Source organism: Anolis sagrei, chromosome 1 (genome assembly GCF_037176765.1).
Source record: "Anolis sagrei isolate rAnoSag1 chromosome 1, rAnoSag1.mat, whole genome shotgun sequence".
Taxonomy (NCBI): domain Eukaryota; kingdom Metazoa; phylum Chordata; class Lepidosauria; order Squamata; family Dactyloidae; genus Anolis; species Anolis sagrei.
In genome coordinates, this window is record NC_090021.1 from 257,408,698 (window position 1) to 257,434,830 (window position 26,133).

At 40.1% G+C, this 26,133-nt stretch overlaps 1 protein-coding gene across 1 annotated transcript; it reads right to left on the reverse strand.

Annotated features, from left to right (window-relative positions):
• Nucleotides 1-587: 587 nt before the first annotated feature.
• Nucleotides 588-20,297, reverse strand: PRRG4 (proline rich and Gla domain 4). Its single transcript, XM_060766516.2, has 6 exons — nucleotides 20,054-20,297; nucleotides 19,217-19,332; nucleotides 8,628-8,791; nucleotides 6,148-6,196; nucleotides 4,585-4,717; nucleotides 588-2,725 (listed from the first exon to the last, which is right to left on the reverse strand). Exons 2-6 carry the CDS (start codon nucleotides 19,320-19,322, stop codon nucleotides 2,503-2,505), a joined length of 675 nt encoding a protein of 224 aa, XP_060622499.2. The 5' UTR covers nucleotides 19,323-19,332; nucleotides 20,054-20,297; the 3' UTR covers nucleotides 588-2,502.
• Nucleotides 20,298-26,133: the final 5,836 nt, after the last annotated feature.

Below are 26,133 nucleotides of genomic sequence, written 5' to 3' on the forward strand. Positions count from 1 at the left end.
GTGCATCTATTGTGCATAATATAGAAGTAGTAGACACATGTCTACTTCTCAGATATTGGCAGACAAAAGCTCTCGTGTATGATGACAAATACTGAGAGCTGCAATCCAATAGCATCAGCAGGGCTACACCTTTACCGTAGGTAGGCCAAAATATTCACTACTGTGGAGGTGTCACTTCATGCCTACAAGTGGCCCCATCACAGTACTTGCCCTCAAGGTTTGTTCAAAGGGGGTTGCCATTGCCTCCCTTGTGCCAGGAGGAAGGCGCGTCAAGCCAACCCCAACCGGGACCGCCTTCCACCTGGAAACCAATGCTCTCACTGCGGAAGAAGATGCAGAGCAAGAATAGGGCTCCACAGCCACATACGGACCCACAGGGAAACCCATGATGGAAGACCATCTTACTCGTCCAACGAGGGATCGCCTAAGTAAGTAAGTAAGTGGAGACTGAGAGAGTATGACTTACCCAAGGCCACCTGGGATTTCTATGGTCAAGCAGGAATACAAACCCTCTCTATATCCTAGTCCAACACTCAAACTACTACAACATGCTAGCTCTAAATATAATCAAGAATAATACACACATATAAAATCAATTATCCTCTGACCAATTTATTATCTTTTTCACAAATTGCCTGATCGGCAATCATGTGAGCTTTTCCTTTCTTTTTTGGCAGTGAGTCTAATATCTTAATTATATAGATATAGTTAAAACAGCATATTGAATATTATTTAACAGAACATTTGGTATCAGAGACAGAAATAACATGAAAAGAAGAGGGACGGGTTTGTGCACCACAAAAAAGGAAGAATTCAACATGCTTCAGCAAACTTTTGATCCAAAATTAACAATATGCACATCTGAAACAACCAGGTCAGAAACACCTTGACTAAAGCTGTATTTACACTGTAGAATTAATAAGGACTGATACCAGTGTCATAACTCAATGCTATGGATTCACGCGACCTGTAGTTTTACAAAGTATTTAGCCTTCTCTGCCAAAGACTGCTGGTGTCTCACCAAACTACAAGTCTCAGGGTTCTATAGTTTTGAACCATGGCAGTTAAAATGGTGCCAAGTGCATTAATTCTACTTTATAGCTGCACCTTAAGTAAGCAAAAACATTTTGAACCTTTAGAGACCACTTGAAGCCTTCTTCCAAAATGCATTTGGGTATATTTTTCTTTTACTAGCCTCCATTGTTCTTCTTATTTCTGTTTTAGTGATCATAGTTATAGATCTTGCCATTTAACATGCTGGCGAAGTAGGTCTATTTGACCTCCCACACACATACATCTGTTTTGCTATTTGCATATGGCCAGCAATGGATTCTGGAAGCAGCTGCAGTTCACCATCCCTGTTGGATGCTGGCACACATGGTTTAAATTTAGAAGGATCTCATTCTTTCCTAGCTCCAGCTGTATTGCATTTTTGCTGCTACAATCCAACACCAAAGTTATATACCAGTACAATGATTCTAGCTAGCATGCTAGAATCAATGGAATTTTCCTTATTATTTTCATTTTGAGATTATCCTCAGTTTTATTTTTAAAATAACTGAATCTTTTAAATTGTATTTTTGAATCAGATTTTTATATGTATTTCTAACTGATGCCGGACTTACGAGATGGCTACCAACTCCCATTCCTCACTTTCAGTTTGCTCCAATAATATCATGGACTAAGATTTGTAGAAAAGGTTTGTGAATAAATACTTTGGCTTTACAGTATGGCCCTTCTTCCTCTCCTTTGACAGAGTCTCTGGCTATCTATTGCTTGAGACAGAGTGCTAAATGAAATGGATCTTTGGTCTAATAAAGCAGTTATTTTTCACAAACATAAAAAGCAATAAACAAGTCCCATCCTTAACATTTATAATTTAATGGGCACTGAGAAAAGAAAAGAAAGTGTAACGGCACAGGGTACAATATCAGAACTTTTTGCTTGTAAACCATTGAAGAGGAAAAGATATAAACACATAGCCTAAGAAATGTAGATTAAAAGTTGCTTAGTTTGAGTACTGAAATGTTAACAAACTGCTCTTTCTTCCTTTTCTTGTGAGCTGAGAGCAAAGATTGTGCTCTTATTCTACACTGCCATTCCTATTTTATTACTGATTAAAAGTCATAATTAAAAACCATTGATCAACAAATGCATCTTCAAAACTGAAGATGAAACTATAGATCCTGAGAAACAGGAAAAGTGGCATATCAATTCAGTGAGTGGCTCAAAATGCATAGGAGCCAAGTTCAATACAGTTCTTAGCACCTAAAGAGAAGCATAACAAAAGGCGCCTTTCATCCTTAACCACCAGAACATTGACGAAGGATGGTTTCCTTGTTCACCTGACACATTCCACTTCCTCTTAGGCATACTGAAGAGCTATATCCCTTTCATACTGTGAAAGGCTCCTGGAGTGAACACAATGCTGCAGCATTTCAGCAATACATCTTCTTTCAGACAAGAGTGATTCTCAACCACTTCACAAGCCATGCTTTTTAATTAAGGACCAGGATGTGAGATGGATTTTTTGAAGAATTTAAAACCTCCCGAAGGGCCTGGATATGGTGGAGGTGGGACGTCATGATTGCCTCTTAGTGCCACCGCTTGCTCATAAGAGGGCAGTCCTATGTGCTCTGAATGTGGGGAGAGAGAGTATAAGGGGACTTCTTCACGTCTTTGAAAGATGATGGAGGAGTGATGGTGCCTACTGCAGCTTGGGTACCTGGAATAAAAGTATATTTTTGATTAAACAGTTTATTATTATTATTATTATTATTATTATTATTATTATTATTATTATCTGCTTTCTTCTCCCAAAGGGGATTCAGCAACTGTTTTTAAAGCAACTATTAAGTAGCCTTTGAAAGCTATGGTGAGCCAAGTACTATACTCCAAACCATTTTTTCTAGACAGGAGAGACCCCAAAAACCAGGACACCTGTGTTTTGCTTAAGTTACCTGGGTCTTAAGATATATAATTTCATGAGTTAGGATTTTTTCTTATCCAAGACAGAAACATTTTGATTCCCACAGAAAAGAAAAGAGTAATCTTTCCTGGTGGGGTGGCTTGTTCTAGGAAAGTTTCTGTTTTGAATTTATTTATAAAGATGCCTTTTGGCACAAACAGCATCAAGTTGATTTAAATAATAAATAAAATAAGCTCCTGACACGACAAAAAAAAAACACCCCCATATTTATATCCTGCCCTTCTCATGCCATAGGGAACTCAAGGCGGCTTACATATATAGGCATCAATTCGATGCCATATGCACATACATAGTAAAATAAGTATACCATATACATTAAAATCATTAAAACATATCAAACCTTAAAACCACTTATTTAAAATCACATAATTCAATACCATAATCTGAGTACATTCCAGGTTATCATTGAACTAATCCATATTCTCTTATTACTAACCAAACGCTTAGTCCACATCCACATCTTTAGCCTTTTCCTGAAGGTCAGGAGGGAAGTGGCTGATCTAATTTCACTAGAATAAGTTTTTGTAGAATAAGCTTTTACATTATTTTAAACATTTAATTTTAAGAGAATTAAGAGAAAGAGGATCCCAAAAAAGGGCAATTTTTTTTTTGTTCTTCCACCTGAAATTGAACAAAGAAGTGACAGTCTAAACATCCTCAGGGGGAAAAAATCCCACAAGAAGGATATTCCCAAAGAAGGCCTTTTCTTGAATTTCTGCCCCAGCCTCTTCTGGTGATTTAATATATGAAAGGATATCATATGAAGTATGAAAAGTATGGATAGGCTCACATGGGAGGAGGCAGTCTTTTGGATATCATGAAAGGATATAATGTTACCAGGATTGATTGCTTGAAATGGGAAACTTTATAAAATTTCCCTTGCCCATCAATTGGTAACATTATCAATTGGTAACCCTTCCCACACCCCAATGGTGTTTTAACAGCGACACTACTTGGGGGCAAAGTTTATCCTTTGTCCTCATAAGTAAGAGTTTCTATTTTGATTGAATATCTCCTTCCCGCAGAATGGATACCCATTTTATTTTTTAAAAAATTGTCCACATAATGTAATCCTCCTCCCCTCTCATGTGGAATAATCTGAAATGAAATGCTAGGTTCTAGCAGCTAGTAAATTACCAGAGTTGTGCTAGAGGACCAAGGCTACCTTCCTAGGAATCTCTAGATATTCCATTGCAACTCTATGGTAGACTTGGACTGGAAGTCAAGCACTTTAATGGCATTTGGTAATTGTGGTCTGGACGGGAACATATCCTCCGCTGTATTTTTTTTCAAATAATAAACTGTTTTTAAAAAGGAAACAAAACGTAACAGAACTGCTTCTGTAAATGTTATGTTCCATAACTCTCCAATATTAAAAGTCCATTGATTCCAAAGGATGCAACAAGTTGGCCCATAGTGCTATAACTGAGCAGTATGAATAGATCCCCTTATATACACAACTATTGCCCAGTATAAATTCCATCAGGATATGATTGGCAAACACAGGAAACAAATGCACACCTACTGGAATGCAGCAATTTGTGCAGAGCACACAATGAAAGTAGGCACAATATTGTCAATATTTGATTCCTTACCCTGTCAACCTTGGCTTGCACCTTCTTTGGCAGAGATAATAAATAAGTAAACCAGTTATAACCAGCAGCACTCCAATTGCAATTAGACCTGTCAAAAGTGCTATCACATCCATCTTCTCTACTGCTGACCCATCTGTAAAAATGAAGTCTAAATTAATGTGTAGTTAAATAGTGCATTGTTATCTAGTACCCACAACTTTATGAATACAATTTCTTCATATAAACATGTTCTTCTATTGCAGGGATTTTCAATGTTGCCCTCTAGATGTTTTGAACTGCAATTCCTAGAAGTCCCAGAAACTATGGCTAACGGTCAGGAACTCTAGGACTAGAAGTCCAAAATACTTTTTTATATTATGTATACCTCTCTATTCTAATCACATTATCCTTATCCCTTCAAGACCCAACCTTTACGAAACAGAACCTCTCGGGCTTCATCTGTGGAATGTGTCAAACAAAGTGATGAGAAATGAACAAACCAAGATTTTCTCACATTAACTCATAAAAATTAGCCTATGTAACCAGAGGTCTGGATGGCTAGTACAAATATTTCAATTTCATTCCAACAATACAAACAGCCCTAGGTAAATCAGGATTGTGTGGTCCTTTAGATGTTTTGGGTTGCAATTCTCATTCTCCCTCACCACTGGCTATGTGGTGTTGTTGAGCCACCATATAGCCATAAGGGGTGTTGCAGTTCAAGAACACCTGGAAAGCTATGCATTCCATGCTTCTGGTGTTATTAAGCCAAGCCACACACTGTAAAAGACAGGATAGGGATGATCCATTAAAAATTACCAGATTGTGACCAGTGCAAATCAACGAGACTCTATACTTTTTCTGTAGGACTCCTCAACTCTATTGTGTAGTCATCAGAGAAATGTGCACTTTGCATCTGGCATTTGCGATCTAAATCAGAATGCCAGATCGTCTACTTCCGATCAATTTTATTAAGCCAAGGATGGGCAATGGTGGCTTACAGAGCTTCCTAGACTGCAGGTCCTGGCAATCCTATTGTGTATGTCAGGGACGAGAAATTGTAAGTTGCTTCTGGTTTGAGAGAACTGGTCATCTGCAAGGATGTTGCCCAGGAGACGCCGGATGTTTTGAAATTTTTCCATCCTTGTGAGAAGCTTCTCTCATTTCCCTGCATAGGGAGCCGGAGCTGTTAGAGGGAGCTCATCCACGCTCTCCCTGGATTCGAACTTCTGACCTGTCAGTCTTCAGTCCTGCTGGCACAAGGGTTTAACCCATTGCGCTACCGGGGGCTCCATTAGCATAGATAAAAGGGAGGGAGAATAAGAACTACGGTACAAACAATATGAAGGATCCCAGATAGCCCACCGTTGATTCAGTCTTTTTAAAAATGGAGCTCCCATTATGCAACAGGAGAAAACACTTAAAAACTGGAGGCTTTTGTTGTTGTGTGTCTTCATTTCTTTTCCGACCTATGGATGAATTTATAGCACTAAATTCTAAATAGAGAACTGTAAATAAAAAACATTATTACACGCAATGTAAAAAGCAAAAATGCGGGTGAGATCTATTGTGATTTTGTCTTACCTCTTTTTGACCCAAAGCCCGTCGATGTATATACATTCCAAAAATGTTTCTAAGACAATAAAGAAAAACAAAACAGCTGAGAGCCTTGACAAGATCACAAAGCCCAACTCCCACTACCCAAACATTTAAGAATGTATATAATGTGTTTTTAACTTAATGTTCTATTTACTGTTTTAAACTGTTTTTTATATTTGTTTATATTTGTATTATCTTGTGGCATTGAATTGTTGCCGGTGTAAGCCGCCCTGAGTCCCCCCTTGGGGTTTGAGGAGGGCGGGTTAGAAATTATGGGACATAAATAAATATTTCCTAAAACTATAAGAGTTGCACTGGATAGAACTTGAATTAGGATATTAAAACCTGCATTTATGACAATATTATTTAACTTTCCCTTTTTTGCAAGCCTCAAAATATATACATTAAGGGAACACTATGTTGCTAGATGTGCATAATGCATACAAAAAAGCAGAGAGTTGACTTCCAATACTAGTAACTGCCATGTATTATAGCATCTGGAAACTGAGGTTTAAATCCAGTTAATATCTGATAAAGTAGAATTAACAGAAATATTGCTGTACCTAATTCCCATATAGTTAATGGTTCTACTCTATTTGGGTCTAAAATCCAGACTGAAACATAACTAGTACTTATTACCACTGCGATTGTGCACACACAAGCGTCTTCAAGACACTTGACAATTTATGATAATCCCATGAATTTCACAGGGTTTTTCTGAGGCAAGGAATACTCAGAGGTAGGTTCCCCAACTTCTTCCCCTGAAATATAGCCTATTGCACCCTGCTTAACTTCCAAGATCAAATGGGATTTGGTGCCTTTTGAGTTATTACTATTACTATAAATACAATGCAATTTAATTACTTGTTTATCAGAGTTAATGTTCTATATTCTAATTTTTAAGTATGTTTAGTGGCCTAATCACAAATTATTCACTGAATATTTCAGAACCTCACCCTTAATATATACTGTGTGATTAATGGCTGAATCTTTGTGTCAGGTACATTTTAAAATAAACACCTTTGTCAGTTCCTGTTTGGCATGTAATGCAACACCCATATATTTCAACTGAAAGACAAAATTATCAGGAAAATGCAGCTAGTAACAATAATTCCAAATAAATAAACTTCAATAGAACTTTTTAAAAAGTTCCTCAACAACTGTAGAAGATTTAAACTTGAACAGTTGTGATAATGCTGCAGTTTCTGAATCCTACCCTCCACAATAAGATATGATTATTTTGACAACCACCCTAACCCTCCAGCACATTGTTTTATGGCCATTCCAGACAATTTCCATATTCTGCAATACACTGTCATCCATACGCACCAAGATATTGTACTGCAGATCCAGACATCTTTTTTCAAGATGGCAATTTTCTGCTTTGTAGATGTTACATTTTGACTTTGTTAAATCCATGGTGTGTTCAGCAGAGTTAGATTAAATGCAATTCTATTTGTTAAAGGAATGTTTTCAATGAACTAACTATAAAGATAGTGTATGCCCTTAGGTGGAGGGACTGGAAGAACCTTCATCTCATGCACTTTTTTTTACTGTACATTATACAAGGATGACAGCCTAAAACTAGTTGCACCTCTCTCAAATTCCCATGAAGGTCTTTGGAATGACATTGGATATATTTGTTAGGGGATGCAAAAAAAAAGTTGTGAGGTTTTGAAGTGCTATATGGGGGTCATACCTTGAGGACTTCGAGGAATATCAAACGTTTGCTTACCAGTAATATGGCTTTGGAGTTTTAATATATTTAATTCATATATGTGATCTGTTTTATTGTATTCATTTTGTATTGCATTTTAAATGTATTTTATTAAGCTGTTTTTAAACTGTATTTATCTGCCTGTAATTATATCCAACTGTCCCATTCCAGCATGGCTTATTTATATTTTCCAACATGCAGTGTTTGCACTTCTGTCCTTCTGTCTACATGTGTTTAAGATACATATAACTATTTTACTGCTCTATGGTTTGTTGATTTTAATAAAGGTGAAAGAGAGTGAGTTTCAGCCACAACACTTTAGTGTTGGAAAAATTGTTCCTGTTCATCAACAAAGTGAACAACAGTAAAGTTATTCCCAATCAGCAACTCTATTCCCTCTGTCTATTATGTGGAAGCCAAAAAAAGCCAATCCCACAGTGTCAGTAAAAGGAGTAAATCCCTAAAGTGGGAGAAGGAATATTGATTTGTTTGTGAAGACTTTATCTTATTCAATAGTGTTCTATACAGTTTTGCTTTCTATCATCGTACAATATTTTACAAGATTGAAGAAACACAGGCGGCTTTCAGTTAACATAGAAGGCAACATCCTCTGTCATTACTAGGACCAATACGCAATATTGGCTGTTGTGCACAGGTTGCTAAATTAAGCCGTTATCCAACCAAACTAATCCTCAGCGTTGATCTTTAACATGTCTCTTTCACAAGTAAAAAAAGGTAAAATAATTACCGTTTTTTCGGGATCATCAAAAAATTCTCTTGCTTCCTCAATGTTACATTGCTCTTCATAGCATTCCCTTTCAAGATTTCCTGGGGTGAACAGTTCAAAATCAAATCTGTTGTTTAGAAGGTGCCGTCCAATGAACAAGTTAGCTTTTTCTGCTGAGATGAACACTAACAAAAACAAAGCAGTATTTATATTAGAAACAAGACCATGACATTTTAAAAAGCAGTAGCATAACCACTGATGAAAGTTGTTCCTAAAACCTATGGTTCCCAATAGTAACATGCAAAAAAGAAAGTTGAGTTCTGTAAGTACAGCCACATGGAGGAAATCATATATAACTTATACATATTTATAGCTTATACATATTGCTGGGACACAGCGTTTTTATGATGCATTACATAGGTCTAAGTCAGATTCATAGACTCTTTAAGTTGGAAGACAACACAATGGCCATCTAGTCCATACAGGAATACACAAACCCCGCTCAATCTCTGTTTAAACACTTGCAATAAAACCAGAGTCTATTATCATCCAAGGCAGTCTATTCCATTATTGAATAGTTCTTATGGTAAAGGGAGTTCTTTCTATTTACCATAGGTCAAATATTTTTTCTTGTCTCTGGAGCTACAGAAAGCAATGTTGCTTCTTCCGATATTTAAAGATCATATCTCCATTCATTGTCTTCTTCAAGTTAAAAATGCTCTAGATCTTGGATAACCTTGGTTTCTGTGTTCTGAACTCCTTTCAGCTTCTAGTTATCCTTCAATACTATTTAGAACATATGTTTAAAGGCCCTCGCAGTGTTAAAAGTCATATCGACAGCAATCTGAAATTAATTAAAGTACTTGTTTAAAGCGGGGAGACAACGACCGGGTTGAGATGCTGGCATTTTAGGTTTTAAAGTAAAAAAATTCCTCAAATGGCAGGTTATTAGAGTCAGCCACTAGGGTTTTTTTGACAGTGAAATTACTCTATTTGAGATCACCTTGGCTACCCTACTGTTATAAGATCCAGCTTTTAAATTAGCCTCTGCAATTTAAGTTTCTTCTCCTGGCTTGTTTTATTTTTGTTCTTTTTAATTAATAATAATAATAATTTATTTATTTGTTTTATAATAAAAATGGCTTGTTTTTTTTAATTTCTCCCTCAATTTTTACTCTTGGTTATCTGCACTCATGTAGGATTTCAGGCTCTGAGCTTTTTTTTTTTTTTTTAAATTTTTTATAAAGAAGATAATTGCTCCAGAAAGAAAGAGCAAAAAGGAAAAAAAGATTTTGTTTTAAGGATAAAAATACAATGAAAGTGTGAGAACAATATAATTATAGGAAAGTGGGGAAGAAAAAAGATATATATAGAGAGAGAGAAAGGGGAAAAATTATAAATAAGAAAAAAGTAATAACGTAACAATAATAATAACAACAACAACAATAGGCTCTGGACTTTTGGGAAGGCTCAACCGGCATTCTAATTGTAGGAGTACAGTGGAATATGGATACTCCTGTCAATAATATATACATCAACACTTTATTTAACAAAGTTGCATTATTTTTTCAGCAGAAGATTTACTACCAGAGTAAAAAATAATATGGATAGGTTCTTACACCAGAAAAAGGATATATTTCACCACACTTTTTTCAGAACTGACAATATGCACTCATGAAATGAAACAGTCAGGTTAGATAAGTCTTGCATACGTAAACAAACATATTTTAGATCTTTTAGAGTCCATTTTAAGGTTTCTTTAAAATGCACGCAGGGACAATAGCCTTCCATCAAAATCATCCGGGCGTCCCCTGGGCAACGTCCTTGCAGACGGCCAATTCTCTCACAACAGGACATTCCTGACATGACAAAAAAAAACAAAAACAAAAACAAAAAACAAAACTGTTCGTAACCAGACCTATAGATTCATGCTTTGTTAACATGGTTGGGTAGGCACAAGGCAGGCTCGTCTGCTCCTCTCTATTACTACAGTATTTATATGCTGAGTAAGAGGTTCTGGACATAGTTGCTGTTTACCTTCTCTGTTGTGGGCAGGCCCACATAGCCATATTAGAATTGGCTAGAGGAGAATCCCACCCTATGCCAACTCAAGCTTTATTGCAGTGTTTATTGAAATTTGCCACTGAAAGTTCATGTTTCTCTTTCATCCTCCTCCCAAGGAAAGTGCTGCTAAAAACTACTAAGGATGGGGAGGAAAAGTTGGAAGACGGGCAAGGATAAAAAGCATTTGTAAAAAATGAGCTTCCTTTTTGGCTGCTTTGTTAAATAAGGTATGTCTGCATTGCTATGATGCTCTCTCTCCTGGTATGTAAACTATTGTAAAATAACTTCAAATTGAATAGGCAATTTAAGACCCCAATAGCATTACAAAATATCTGTTCCTGAAAAAAATGGAAACTGCTAGAACTGGTTTGTTATTATAGGATCAACAAATTAGTCTCTTGGGATGTGCAGCTGCATAAGGAGAGAATGAAATAGTATCCCATTCAAATTGAAACCAATTTCATCATTTTTGCAATGCAATAATATAAGATAAAATACAAATGGAGCTCTATTTTCATCTTATGGTGAGTGTGTTCATGCTCCCAACTAGCCTGGCGGAAGAGCCTTGCCATCCTGTTTGGGGCTTTCAAGAAGCCCCCTTCCCCCCTCCTTTCCTTTCCCACCACATTAAATACAGGCATACTTCAGTTAACACATGTCTGCAGTAAACAAAGATTACTTGTCCCTTATGTAGCGTGTGTGGCTGCTTAAATCAAACAAAGCAAACAGCAGCTAGCTTCAGAATTCCTGAAACATACATAAAAAAGAGAGAGAGAAAAGGGGAGAGCAGATAAATCTACCACACCACCTGGCCCAACATGTTAAAATACCAAACAAACAGATCTGTAAGTTTGGCCACAAAATGGAAATAATTAAATAGAAAAGGTAGGTGAAAGAAAATATTGTCTCAACATGTATTGTCAAGTGGTCTCTAGAAGCTTCAAATTTTTTAACTTACGCAACTTTGCTTCATTTCACATGTGCACATTCTTAAGGGTTTTCTTGGGGAGAGTGGTTTCCTAACACATGGTGAACTACTTTTGTATCAGTTCTTTCTGTATTATTTCTACTTCTAGCACAATATTTTAATAATATGTTAAAGAAGTACCGTAACGCCAAGGAGTTATACCTGTGTACTACTAAAGGACTCAGGATAAGGACTGGCGACTAGCACCATGGTAGAGCATGCTATGACTATATTCCACTGTAAAGAAGTCTGGATGAGTAAAGAAAAATCATAATACTGTAAAACAATGAAACTCCTTTCCACCCATGCACGACACACAGAAAGACAGGAAAAGAGGATAATTTAATTTCTTCATGTGTATCCACAACTTTGATTCCCATATCTCTTTTATTTATCGTGTCATCAGCAACCATTGAATTACAATTCTAACAGAGCAAAACAAACACACAGATTAAAAAGAAAAAGGAAAAAAAAAAAACACAGATTTTGCAAATTTGGTATTTGGTTAAATGTCTTTTGACCAGTATCTGGCCACTTGGAGTGCCTCTGGTGTTGCCGCAAGAAGGTCCTCCATTGTGCATGTGGCAGGGCTCAGGGTGCATTGCAGCAGGTGGTCAGTGGTTTGCTCTTCTCCACACTCGCATGCTGAGGATTCCACCCTGTAGCCCCATTTCTTAAGATTGGCTCTGCATCTCGTGGTGCCAGAGCGCAGTCTGTTCAGCGCCTTCCAAGTCGCCCAGTCTTCTGAGTGCCCAGGGGGGAGTCTCTCATCTGGTATCACCCATGAATTGAGGTGCTGGGTTTGGGCCTGCCACTTTTGGACTCTCGCTTGCTGGGGTGTTCCAGCGAGTGTCTCTGTAGATCTAAGAAAACTATGTCTTGATTTAAGTCGTTGACGTGCTGGCTGATACCCAAACAGGGGATGGGCTGGAGATGTCTCTGCCTTGGTCCTTTCACTATTGGCTGCTACTTCCCGGCGGATGTCAGGTGGTGCAATACCGGCTAAGCAGTGTAATTTCTCCAGTGGTGTGGGGCGCAGACACCCTGTGATAATGCGGCATGTCTCATTAAGAGCCACATCTACTGTTTTAATGTGGTGAGATGTGTTCCACACTGGGCATGCATACTGAGCAGCAGAGTAGCATAGCGCAAGGGCAGATGTCTTCACTGTGTCTGGTTGTGATCCCCAGGTTCAGCTTTCGTGCCAGTCAGCTTTCGTATGATGTTGTTTCTAGCACCCACTTTTTGTTTGATGTTCAGGCAGTGCTTCTTGTAGGTCAGAGCACGGTCCAAAGTGACTCCCAGGTATTTGGGTGTGTTGCAATGCTCCAGTGGGATTCCTTCCCAGGTAATCCTCAGAGCTCGAGATGCTTGTCTGTTCTTAAGGTGAAAGGCGCATGTCTGTGTTTTAGATGGATTAGGGATCAGTTGGTTTTCCCTGTTATAGGCAGTAAGAGCACCTAGAGCTTCGGAGAGCTTCTGTTCAACCATCTCAAAGCTCACTGCTTGAGCAGTAATGGCACGATCATCAGCATAGATTAAACTCTCTGTCCCTTCTGGCAGTGGCTGGTCATTTGTGTAGATGTTGAACATGGATGGAGCAAGCACGCTCCCCTGCGGCAGGCCGTTCTTCTGTTTCCGCCATCTGCTTCTCTGGCCCTGGAACTCAACAAAAAAGCTCCTGTTTTGTAGCAGGTTTCCTATGAGGCGGGTGAGGTGGTAGTCCTTTGTGATATTATAAATTTTTCTCAGGAGGAGGCAGTGGTTCACAGTATCATAGGCTGCTGACAAGTCTATGAAGACAGCTCCTGTGATCTGCTGCCTTTCAAAGCCATCTTCTATGTGATGAGTCAGGTTCAGCACTTGCGATGTGCAGCTTTTGCCTTTTCTGAAGCCAGCTTGCTGTGGTATCAGACAGGGGTCTATATTTTCCATAATTCTATGCAAAATAAGTCTCTCCAGAACTTTGTAGAGGTGGCACAACAGGGAGATTGGTCTGTAGCTTTTTGGGTCATTACGGTCTTTGCCTGGCTTCAAGATGGCGATGACTCTTGCTTTCCTCCAGCTTTTGGGGATCTGACAGGATGCAGTGCAGTTGTTCATCAGCTGCAGCAGCCAGCGCCTTGCTTTTGGACCAAAGTTCTTGATTTGTTCCATCCGTAGATCATCCAAGCCAGCTGCTTAGCGATTCTTACATTTGTTGAGAGCCATGTCCAATTCAGTAGATGCAAAGGGTTCATGAAGGTTGTTGTTCTCAATCTCTGGTTGTCTGGCTATTGGTTTCTTTCCTACTTTGGTGGCAAGGTTGGGTTTCCCGTTCTTCAAGAGTTGGTGTGCTATCTGATCTGCCTTTATGTTGGCATGGGTATTAGTTTGTGAGGGGTCACTGCTCAGCCGTCTTAGCAACCTCCACGCCTTCTGGCTGCTCCTGCCCATGTCGACCTCTGTGATCAGCTTGATCCACTGTTCTTTCTTGGCTTCAGAGATGGAGGACACAATGTTCTGCGCGGCCTGAAGAGTCTGCTCACTAAATGGGTCTTCGTTGTGGAGCCTGTAATAGTTTTCCAACAAGGCAGCTGTTTCAGGAGTAATGCCCTGAAGGTAGTGGGTTCTGCAGCCTCTCGGTATAGAGGCCCGTGAGCAGGTTTTCACTATTTCAATAAAATGTTCGTATTCCTCAGGGATTGGCACAACCGATGTGATCATGTCATCTAACATGTCTGAGAATTTAGTCCAATCTGCCTTTCTGAAGTTGTATCTTCATTTAAATCGAACTTCCTGAGGCCTTATTGTTGGGAACAGTTGGCATATTATTGGTCGGTGCTGTGTGTTTGGAATTGGTGGTCCCACTGATTTAGTGCATTGCTGTACGATGCTGTTGCTCACAAATAAGAGGTCTGGGTTATAACCTCGGTGCCATCTCCCGCTGTTGTAGGATGGTGGGAGCTTGCTATCATGGATGAGTGATAGTTTGTGCAGTTCAGACCAGGACAGGACAGCCTCTCCATTTCTGTCCTCTTGGGCATAGCCCCATACGTGGCTACGGCTGTTGAAGTCACCAATTACTACCGCCCTTTGGTGCCTGTCAAAGTTCTCGGGGGAGGAGAAGCAGAACTCTTCATTTGGGGGCTTGTACACAGAGGTGATGGTGATGTTATTAAGCTCTACTGTTAGAACCTCGATATTGTTTTCTTCAGTATTGTGGGCACTGCTGACTTGGAGGCCCGGTTTGACAAAGACAGCGCTTCCATACTGTGCATGTGATCTTTCCGCTACTAGGATCATTCCTGGAACTTTGGGTCGTTTCTGTTGTTCATCCCTGTGTGTTTCTTGGACACACAGCACGTCACATTTCTTATCTCGGCACAGTTCATAGAGCAGTTGTTCTTTGGCAGCTGACATGCCTTCGATATTGATTGAGATTATTGTCATGGTTGGTCCTGAAAAGGACCGTTGGTTGTTTTGCTTCCTTGTTTGCATGCTGCAAGTCGTCTCTGGTTGCTTCTGGATCGAGAGAATCGGCCGTCTACGAAGACGTTGCCCAGGGGACGCCCGGATGTCTTGCAATCCTGCGAGGAGGCTTCTCTCATGTCCCCTCCCATATCTATGATGTTTATTGGAGGTGAAATTAGGATGTCAATTTCCTATTTGCCTTCACACGCCACATACTGGAAGCACAGATATACCCTACACAGGCTGGAGCAATTGGAGTGCCTTTTTCTTTGTACTGTGGCTATAGCTCTGGAGGGGATTTTACGATTAATATTACTACATCTTGGCCTGGTTTGGATTTACACCCAAAAATCCATCAAAGAAAAGGTTTCCCAGTCTATGTCCTAGAAATGATCTTGAGATCCACTTTTTTGTCGCATTTCTATAATTAATTTGAAACATGAAGTCTTTTACAATACACAAGGAGTCTCCCAAGTACTGAGGAAACACTTCTACAATCAATCTCTTTCACTGTCCATTAAAAATCACTTGAAATTATTAATAAAGGGAATCATAACAGGAGTCGATAAAATATAACCTGGAAAGACTTGTAAAAGTTTAGGCAGGAAATTCTATGAGTTTATATTTAATATTAAATATATTGTACGTGGCCTACCGCTGCACTATTTTAAAATACCAAAACAAAATTTAAAATACAAAAACAACAGAATGCTTAACAATTTGAAAAAGAAAATAGCCTTGCCATTTCCAGAAACATAACATGGCCTGAATACATTCTAAATTATTTTGGGAATGCTTCTTATAATTAAAAGGAGGAAATTCAAGAATGAATACCAGCAACACACTCACACAATGATAACTCCAACGATAGCATACCTAGATCCATTAAAACCACTGTTTTGTTACACCAAGAACAAGAAAGCTCTAAAACCAAACAGATCATAAGGACCAGTTTCATGTAATGTATTGGAATATCCTCATTTCTAATTTTGCATGATATAAGCATGTGAAATTATTTCAACTTCTATTGCCTTTTGGTCAGTGGAAAAATGGCAAATAAAAATTATAAATAAAATACATTTTGAAATTAACATATGCTGGCCATACACTGTATAAGGCAGCAGACAACAACAACAGCAACAACAACAACAACTTTATTTGTATCCTGCCATCATCTCCCAAAAAGGACTCAGGACAGCTTACAGCAGCACATAATACTGCCATAAAACACATAAAAATGCAGGTAAAATTACATCAACATGTAAAACAATAACAGTATCAATTAACATGAAACAATACATTACAAAATAAAAGACCAGCCTCAATTTAAAAGAATAGTCAATAAAACATAGCAATAACTACTATTAAAATGGATAGTACAACATCCTAGCCACAGCCAGATTTCAAATGTTAAAGTCCCAGTGTCAGTATGAAGTTATGTAGTCCTTTAGATTAGCTGATATCTTTGTCATTTTCATAAGCCTGCCTAAAGCGCCATGTTTTCAGCTCCTAAAACTTTTCAGATACTGAGGAGCAGCCAGAACAATCTCTTGGTTGCTCCCTGATCTCCTTAATTTTTCTGACTGGACTATAAAGCTGTATATGCCACATAACTCACACGGGCTTCCCCAAATCACCTACTGACTTAAGTGAAATAGCAAATACTGTCATATCGCCATGTGTTGAAGTGCTAGTCCAGTTGGCTTTTTGGATGCTGAACCCTTCAGCAATCAGAATTCGAGTTCCGGCCTCTTTTTTAACTCTTTAATTAGCACAAAGGCCAGCAAAACATTTAATATAAAAATGTAATTATTCTGATGCAACTACAGAACTGCAACCACAGACTAGGAAAGTACAGTACTGGTAGAAAGAAGATCTACTGATAGAAATGCAATGGTCTCACAGGTAGGATTTCCCATTGGATATTCTCTGGTGGCACAGCGAGTTAAACCGGTGAGCTGCTGAACTTGCTAACTGAAAGGTTGGCGGTTCGAATCTGGAGAGTGGGATGAGTTCCCACTGTTAGGCCCAGCTTCTGCTAACCTAGGAGTTCTAAAACATGCAAGTGTGAATAGATCAATAGGTACCGCTCCATTGGGAAGGTAATGGCGCTCCATGCAGTCATGCTGGCCACATGATCTTGGAGGTGTCTGCAGACAACGCCGGCTCTTCAGCTTAGAAATGGAAATGAGCCCAATCTCCCAGAGTCAGCCATGACTAGACTTAATGTCAGGGGAAACTTTTACCTTTTATTCCTAACTATTGTAAACTGCTTTTCAGTACAGAAACCTTTAGCTGGTAGTCTGGGGCACCTGGCAACCTTGGACAAGTCACACACTCTCAGACCCAGGAAACCCCAGGGTCACCATAAGTCAGAAATTACTTGAAAGCAACCATGACTGATTTAGTAGTCTACTCGAATTTGGAATGTTCATGAAGGTTAAAATCAGTACTACAGTCTCCTTCAGTATTTTGAATGTGTTTGCATTCGAAACTGCAAAACTCGATGAACCCTTGAAATGCCTTGGCACTGTTCACATTTACCTAATAATTAAACATTGCGTAGGAGACATTAGGATAGTGATATCACTTGTGTCATGTCAGGAGGGGCCCCAGAAGATCTGGTTAAAAGTAGCATTTACAGAGTATGTATCGAAGGAAGTGAACTATTACTAGGTTAGGGGACTGGAGTGTGTCGAACTGAAACTGGGAAAAGTGAAAAGAGCCTGAGGGCCATCTGATCTGAGCCATTTTAACAGGTAGATGATTGAATAAAAATGACATTTTCTTGCAGAGAAACTCTGCAGGGACATTTACACAGATTTTACATCCATTTAATAGAATCAAGAAAAATGCAGGGACTACAAAGGAGGTTTTGAAGACTGCAAATATTACTGATGATGGAGACTGCCAGTCTCTTCCAATTCTAATCATAGAATTGGAAGAGACCTCGTGGGCCATCCAGTCCAACCCTCTGCCAAGAAGTAGGAAAATTGCATTCAAAGCACCCCTGACAGATGGCCATCCAGCCTTTGTTTAAAAGCCACCAAAGAAGAAGCCCCTGCCACACGCCGGGGCAGTGAGTTCCACTGCTGAACAGTTATCACAGTCAGGAAGTTCTTCCTAATGTTCAGGTGGAATCTCTTTTCCTGTAGTTTGAAGCCATTGTTTCGTGTCCTAGTCTCTAGGACAGCAGAAAACAAGCCTGCTCCCTCCTCCCTTTGACTTCCCCTCACATATTTATACATGGCCATCATGTCTCCTCTCAGCCTTCTTTTCTGAAGGCTAAACATGCCCAGATCTTTAAGCCGCTCGTCATAGGGCTTGTTCTCCAGACCCTTGATTATTTATTTATATCCCACCACCATCTTCCCAAAGGAACTTGGGGCATCTCACAAAAGCAATCCAAAGTGCCGCACACATAAAATACACAATACATAAGCATATAAAATGATGACAACATAAATTTACAAAGTGATTATACATAAAACATCACATGATAAGATTTAAGATTTCATAAAATGCAGCAGGACCCGGTATAGCTAAAGATGAGTAATGAATTCCAGATACAGTTTGTATTACAGTACAGTGCTGATTGCATGAAACTATTTGGGTATAACATGTCAGGCACTGGGAAATCCCCTAAGATGTGCTGTTTAAGGAACAGATCATAGTTTTGGGGTGTATGTTGCAATAATTTATACCAATCCATACCCCATGAAGACCCTTCTTGAACATCAACTGAGCTGCTGACCTTGTTGACTGAAAAGTCGCAGGTTTGAATCCGGGGAGCGGCATAAGCTTCCGCTGTCAGCCCCAGCTTCTGCCAACCTAGCACTTCGAAAACATGCAAATGTGAGATCAATAGGTATCACTTTGGTGGAAAGGTAAGCGTGCTCCATGCAGTCATGCGGGCCACATGACCTTGGAGGTGGCTACGGACAACGCCGGCTCTTTGGCTTAGTAATTGAGATGAGCACCAACCCACAGAGTCAGGTGAAAACCTTTACCTTTACTACCCAGATTATTTACTTTAGAATGAAGGAAGGCTGAAATCTGTATATAAGCCGATGAAAACAAAAGAGTTTTGTTTTACAGGATGTTGCTTATATAAAAAGAAACCTACCTTCATCTTGCATCACATGTTTTGATTCCCTGGACTGTCTTGAACTGTGAGGAAATGCAAGCAATGTTTGCAGGAGCTGTAGCAGCAACACATAAAGAAATAACATAACCTAGAACCTGTTGAGAGAATTGTAAGTATATTAGTCACTTAGCAGACTTTTAAAAAGGGACTCATTGACTGCAGTCAGCATCAGCCACAAGCTTTCACAAGACATTTGGATGAGTGTCTCATTCGAAACAGGCGGTAAGCCTCCCCCAAACCAGTCTAGCATGTACATCATCATGGTTACATAAGAGTAATTACACGGATTGTTCCCAGAAGTTGAAACTAAGGACTATCAAAAGGAAAGAACATTGCTGTCTGCGATAAGGACAAGATAAGGACAAGACCGTACTTGTTAGGGTCCCTTGTGAGCGTCCATGTTCCCTTCACATTTGGAGTTTGGTGAAGAAAAGATGTCCAGCAGACAAAGTTTCAGACTTTATGGCAAATGTTTTTACTTACACTGAGGTACAGAAAAGAAACCTCATGTCCTCACTGACACAATCGAAATCCTTATTTCCTAATGACCTATTGACCCAAAAAATACTTTAGAGGCATGGCTAAGGACTCCAAGGCACTCATAATATATTTTAATAACTTTTTCCCCCTTTTAAAAAAACAGCCCCTCCTCATAACATATATTAGACCTTCCGAAGCCAGTTTGGGGAGCTTCAGGGGTTTCTAATCCAGCAGAGTGAGTGGAGTAAAGAAATTCTCCTTTTCTGCAGTGGTTTAGCCCATGCTCGTCCCCCTTTGGGCGAAGGAAAGGGGCTCCTTCCTCCTTCTCCGCCTTACCTGTTGGGATCCACTCCGATCCAGGGGCCGCCGAGCCCGAGATCCCTTCGGGACCTGGCCCAGAGGAGAAAAGAGCCGGGATCCTAGGAGCCCGGCCCTGTGGAGACACCCACTGGCATTCTGGGCGGCGCAAGAGAAGAAGGAGCAGCCCTGGATCCAGAAGCCAGAGGAAGGAGCGCAGCCAAAACCAAGGAGGAACGTCCCATATTTGGCAAGTCAGGGCTGAGCTGCTTCTCTTCCTTGCAGAGGGAGGAAAAAAACACACCAAAGGCGCATGCCACTCCCCTAACAATTTGAGCAGCACAGAAGCTCTCACCCAGCTAGGTTCTAGGAAACTGACTTGAATGGGGCAGGGCTGGAGAAGCGTTTCTTTTTTTTTTTTTTCTAGCCACACATCTCACACATCACACACAAACATCTCGAGCTCTGAGGATTACCTGGGCTGGGAAGGAATCCCACTGGAGCATTGGAGCATATCAAACTACCTGGGAGTCACTCTGGATCCTGCTCCAACTTATAAGAAACACTGCTTCAATGTCAAACAAAAAGTGGGTGTTAGAAATAGTATCATACCAAAGCTGACTGGCACAACCTGGGGATCACAACCAGACACAGTGGAGGCATCTGCCCTTGCGCTTTGCTACTCTGCTGCTGAATACGTATGTCCAGTGTGGACTACATCTCAGCAGTTACTATAAAATCATAGAATCATAGAGTTGGAAGAGACCTCGTGGGCCATCCAGCCCAACCCCCTGCCAAGAATCAGGAACATTGCATTCAAAGCACCCCAGACAGATGGCCATCCAACCTTTGCTTAAAAGCCTCCAAAGAAAGCGTCTCCACGACTCCACCACACTCAAGAACAGGAAACGCAATGTTGGTGGACAGGAAAAGAGATTTAAAGATGGGATTAAAGCCAATCTTAAAAACTGTGGCATAGACACCGAGAACTGGGAAGGCCTGGCCCTTGAACACTCTAACTGGAGGTCAGCTATGACCAGCAGTGCTGCAGAACTCGAAGAGGTGCAAATGGAGGGTAAAAGGGAGAAACGTGCCAAGAAGAAAGCGTGTCAAGCCAACCCTGAACGGGACCACTTTCCACCTGGAAACTGATGTCCTCACTTTGGGAGAACATGCGGATCAGGAATAGGACTCAACAGCCACCTACGGGCCCACTGCCAAAACACTACACTTGGAGGGCCATCATCCTCGGATTGTGAGGGACTGCCTAACAAGCAACATCTCCCCACATTAAAACAGTGGATGTGGCTCTTAATGAGACGTGCCACATTATGACAGGTTGTTTATGCCCTACACCACAGGAGAAATTGTACTGTTTAGCTGGTATTACGTCACCTGACATCCGCCAGGAAGTAGCAACCAACAATGAAAGGACCAAGGCAGTGACATGTCTGGCCCATCCTCTCTTCAGATATCAGCCAGCATGCCAATGCCTTAAATCAAGAAATAGCTTCTTATAATCTATAGAGATAATCGCAGGAACACCTCAGCAAGTGAGAGTCCAACAGTGACCGGCTAAAACCCGGAACCTCAAGCCATGGCTGATACCGAATGAGAAACTCCCTCCTGGGTACACAAAAGGTTGGGTGACTTGGAAGGCGGTGAAGAGACTGCGCTCTGGCACCATGAGATGCAGAGCTAGCCTTAAGAAATGTGGTGACAAAGTGGTGTCTGTGACATGCAAGTGTGTAGAAGAGTAAACAACAGACTACCTATTACAATGCAGTCTCACAGCGAGATCAGAGGCACTCCAAGTGGCCAGCTACTGGTCAAAAGACATTTAGTATAATGCCAAGTTCTTAACTTTGTGTTTTAAGTACATTTAAAATTTATCCTCAATTTGCTTCTGACGTGATAAATAAATTCTAGCCACCCAACAGAATTAGAGTGGTTTGACACCATTTTAATTGCCATGGCTTCACTTTTCATTGCCATGGAACCATGGGTGTTTTAGTGGTTGTCTTTAGACTTTTTTTTTTGCCAAAAAGTGCTGGTGCCTCCCCAAATTACAACTCCCATGATTCCATAACATTGAGCCATGGTGGTTGAAATGGCATCAAACTGTGTTAATTCTACCATATAGATGCTACAGCTACGGATCATTGCTATGGTGTCATGGGAGTTGTAGTTTTACCAGATATTTAGTCTTCTCCACCAAAATGTGCTGGTTAGGTTTCTCACCAAACTCCAAATGGATTTCATAGCATTAAACCAAGTCAGTTAAAGTGGAGTCATCTACCATCTACCATGGAGTCATCTACCATGTAGAATTTTGACTCTAACACATGGCTCAATCTCATGGAATCATGGGAATTGTAGTTTTTCGTCTTTATAAGGTCAAAGTCTGAGGGTACCTTACCAAATTACAACTCCTATGCTTTTGTGGCATTGAGCCATGGCAGTTAAGGTGGTATCAAACTGCATTAATTCTACCGTGTAGTGCACTCCTAGTTTGATGTGTCACTAGAGCTCTGATTGGAAGGCTAAATATTCCCTCAAAAACTACAAGCCCCAGAATTTCATAGCATTGAGCTATGACAGTTGAAGTGGTGTCAAACTGCTATAAATCTGCAATGTGGCTCCATTCTGTAAATATGAGTCAGTTGGAGAACCAATGGGAAAAGTAACCATAATATTTTGTTGTTAGTGTCCCATTTTTTTGGTTTTGTGTCATTATGGCATCAATGTAATCAGTGTTTTTTATATTAATATCACATTAATATGAAAACTGTATTTTTATTTTGGAAACAAAACAAAAAAAACCTGCTGTCAAGGTCCTATGACAAACTAAGGTCCTTTGTAAAAGAGAAAAATGAAGAAAACGGAGTGGAAGGAAATCAACCTGATATATGGTTCTGGAGGTGAGTTCTATGGATACAGTGAACTACTAAAATGATCAGGTGGATTAATTCACCCAAGGAAGCCATTGCCCTGAATTTCCTAAAACTAAGTGGGATAGGCAACAAATGGAGATCTGGAAAGTTTGCAATTTGAAGTTAAGTTGATAGTCGATAATAACAGCAAAGTCTTTTTGTTTTAGTTATAAAATATCTAGGATGAAGTTCTATGCTCTAATTACAATATTCTGATTGAAGAACTATAGGATCTTATGGAGGCCTAGGACAGAACAATCGAGAGCTTGGGAAAGGGGTGCATCTACACTGTAGAATTAATACAGCTCGACCCTCGACCCCACATTAATTGCCATGGATCTATCTTATGGAATCTTGGGAGTCGTCAGACTCACCAAACGACAACTGCTAGGAGCCCTTCTACACAGCCTTATATCCCAGAATATCAAGGCGGAAAATCCCACATTATCTGAGTATGGACTCAGATAATCCAGTTCGAAGCCAGGGGAGCATTTGCACAATTAAAACTTGTGTGACAGTTGTGTCTGTACCTTGGGAAGTCAGACTTGGCCATGGTAGTCCACACTCTGGTAACATCCTGAATAGACTACTGCAACGCACTCTACATATGGTTGCCTTTGAAGACTGTTCGGAAGCTTCAAATGGTCCAACGGGTGGCATCCAGATTGCTTATCGGAGCAGGGTACAGGGCACACACAACCCCCATTATGTCAGCTCCACTGGCTGCCAGTCTGCTATCGAGCACAATTCAAAGTGCTGGCTTTAGCCTATAAAGCCCCAAACAGTTCTGGACCATCTTACCTGTCTGAATGGATCTCTCCCTATGAACCAGCTCAGAGCTTAAGATCATCTGGGGACCCCGCTCTCGGTCCTGCCTACTTTTTAGGAACTATTGGTGGGGAGAAGAGACAGGGTCTTCTCAGCGGTGGCCCCTCAGCTGTGGAATTCCCTCCCTAGGGATATTAGAACAGCCCCCTCCCTCCTGACCTTCTGTAAGAAAGTAAAAACATGGCTTTTGATCAAGCCTTTGGAGATCTTGTGCACTAGATAAATATGGAATTAGGTGCAATGACTATTGAAACAACCTAGACTATGACTTTGGATAACGTGGTTAACAGTGAAGGCATTGTTTTATATGTTTTAATGTATTTTATAATTCTATTTAAATGTTTTTAATTGTCTATTGTTTTTGAAGGCATCAAATAGTTGCCTAAGTGTGAACCACCATGAGCCCCCCCCCCCCCCCCCCGTCACAGGGTGGAAAAAGGCAGGGTAGAAATGTACAAATAAGGTGTTGTACAAAAATGGACTATTCTGTACTCTGGCTTGGTATGTTTTATTCAATTAATTTTTAGCCTGAAAGACCCCAAGGCATATGCAGCCGGTATGTCAAGGTGAATATGGCAGATCTCTCATTTCCTTTCCTTTAGAGAACACCTTCTGTATGGATAACACAAAAGGAAGTGCAATTTCATTTTCTTGGAGATTTTGTGAGATCAGCTGTCGTCACTAAGCTAGCTGAAGACTGCACAAAGACTAATGTTACCAAAAAGGAGTATTCTAGAAGAAGCAACTGTTTGAAGGAATGATAACACAATTGTCAATACTTAATATTTATGTTGGCATCCATATAGTGAAGATGACTCATCCATGCATCAATCTCTGGCAAGGTGGAAGTTGTGTATTCAATACATTCCATTGTAATCTAGTTGTCCAGTGTGATAGGTGTGTACAAAGAAAGGAATTCATAACAATGGTCTTTTGTGTTCCATTCTTAGCATAGGAATAGGCTGCTGGTCTCTTTGACAATGTGAAATGCTTGCTTTACAACAGGGATTTCAACCTTATTTATGCCTAACATCCGGTGTCACATTGCAGTATTTCGCCCTCCTTGTATTTTATACTCTTGGAGTAGGATATACTGTACTTGTAATTGTGGTTAAATTGGGCATTCCTAACATGCTAAACTTTTTATAGTGCCTCAGCCTTATTGATTCAAGTATGACCTGTGCTGACAAATTCCCACTGACTGTAGAATCAATGAGTTTGCCATCCCTTTAGCTGTCACACTGGTAGCTCAATGCTATGGGATCCTGGGATTTGTAGTTTGCTGAGGCAACAATATTCCTTGGCAGGGAGGCCAAAGACCCTGCGAAACTACAGCTCTCATGATTCCAGAGCATTGAGCCATGCCAGTTAAAGTGGTGTTCAACTGCATCAATTCTACAGTGTAGATGTGTTGTAAACAGGACGATGGAATTGCAATAATTGGCCATATTTATCAATTCCCTTAAAAAATGTTGACAGTGGCTTGAGCATATGTTGTGCTCTGCAGATTGATGCCCCCTAGTGTATTTTAAAGTAAATGCATTTATTTGGTCTTTTGGGATCTCTGTGGCAGCTGTTTGGTTGCAATGTTCCTTCTCTTACCTTTCTGTATGACGCTCCATGTTACGTTTTTGAAATGTGCTTTCACAGAAATGAGTCATCCTGTGCCACAAAATAAACCATTTGCACAATACCATGCATGCATGTAAGTTGGAAATTATTTATCTAGCAATATAAAATTTCAAGCATGACAATTCTGTTCCACTGTGCTGAAACTCCAATATAACAAAATAGATTTATTTCAGATATGAAGCACATACTTGCTGTGGGCCTTATCATTTAACTGAGCAAGGATTTGATGTGGACAGTTTACAATTTCTGTTCTGACTTAGAGTTTTGCCATATGTTTAGAGGTCACACAGATAAGATGCTGTATATACTTCTCCACCCAGTCATGCCTCACAGTCTGTGATTGATTTAAGAGCGCCTAAGATTGATGATTGTTAAGTGGCTCTGACCCTTACTAGTATGGTGATTCTGCTCTAATTACATTTCTGGACCTTCCAGCATGCAAAATCAAACCTTTGGTTGCATGCAGCAGTGTCATCTCCATGTCTATTGAAGAGGATAGCTTCATTTGCATGGTGATGGCTTTTGCTTTTCCACATTCAGAAAACTTTCCAATTGCACAAGAAATAAAACACTTAGAAACACTTAGAAACAAACACTTAGAAACAAATGCAGTCATCGCTAATAGTCAACATGGATTTATCAAAAACAAGTCATGCCAGACTAATCTGATCTCTTTCTTCGATAGAGCTACAAGCTGGGTAGATGCGGGGAATGCCGTGGATGTAG

Excerpts from the sequence above, each read along its gene's own strand:
- PRRG4 (XM_060766516.2), bottom strand. The coding sequence starts at position 19,322 with ATGTTATTTCTTTATGTGTTGCTGCTACAGCTCCTGCAAACATTGCTT. Across the intron at positions 4,718-6,147 it reads GGGCTTTGGGTCAAAAAGAG|ATGGGTCAGCAGTAGAGAAG; the intron begins GTAAGACAAAAT and ends TCATTTTTACAG. Across the intron at positions 2,726-4,584 it reads TGCAAGCCAAGGTTGACAGG|GTACCCAAGCTGCAGTAGGC; the intron begins GTAAGGAATCAA and ends CTTTTATTCCAG.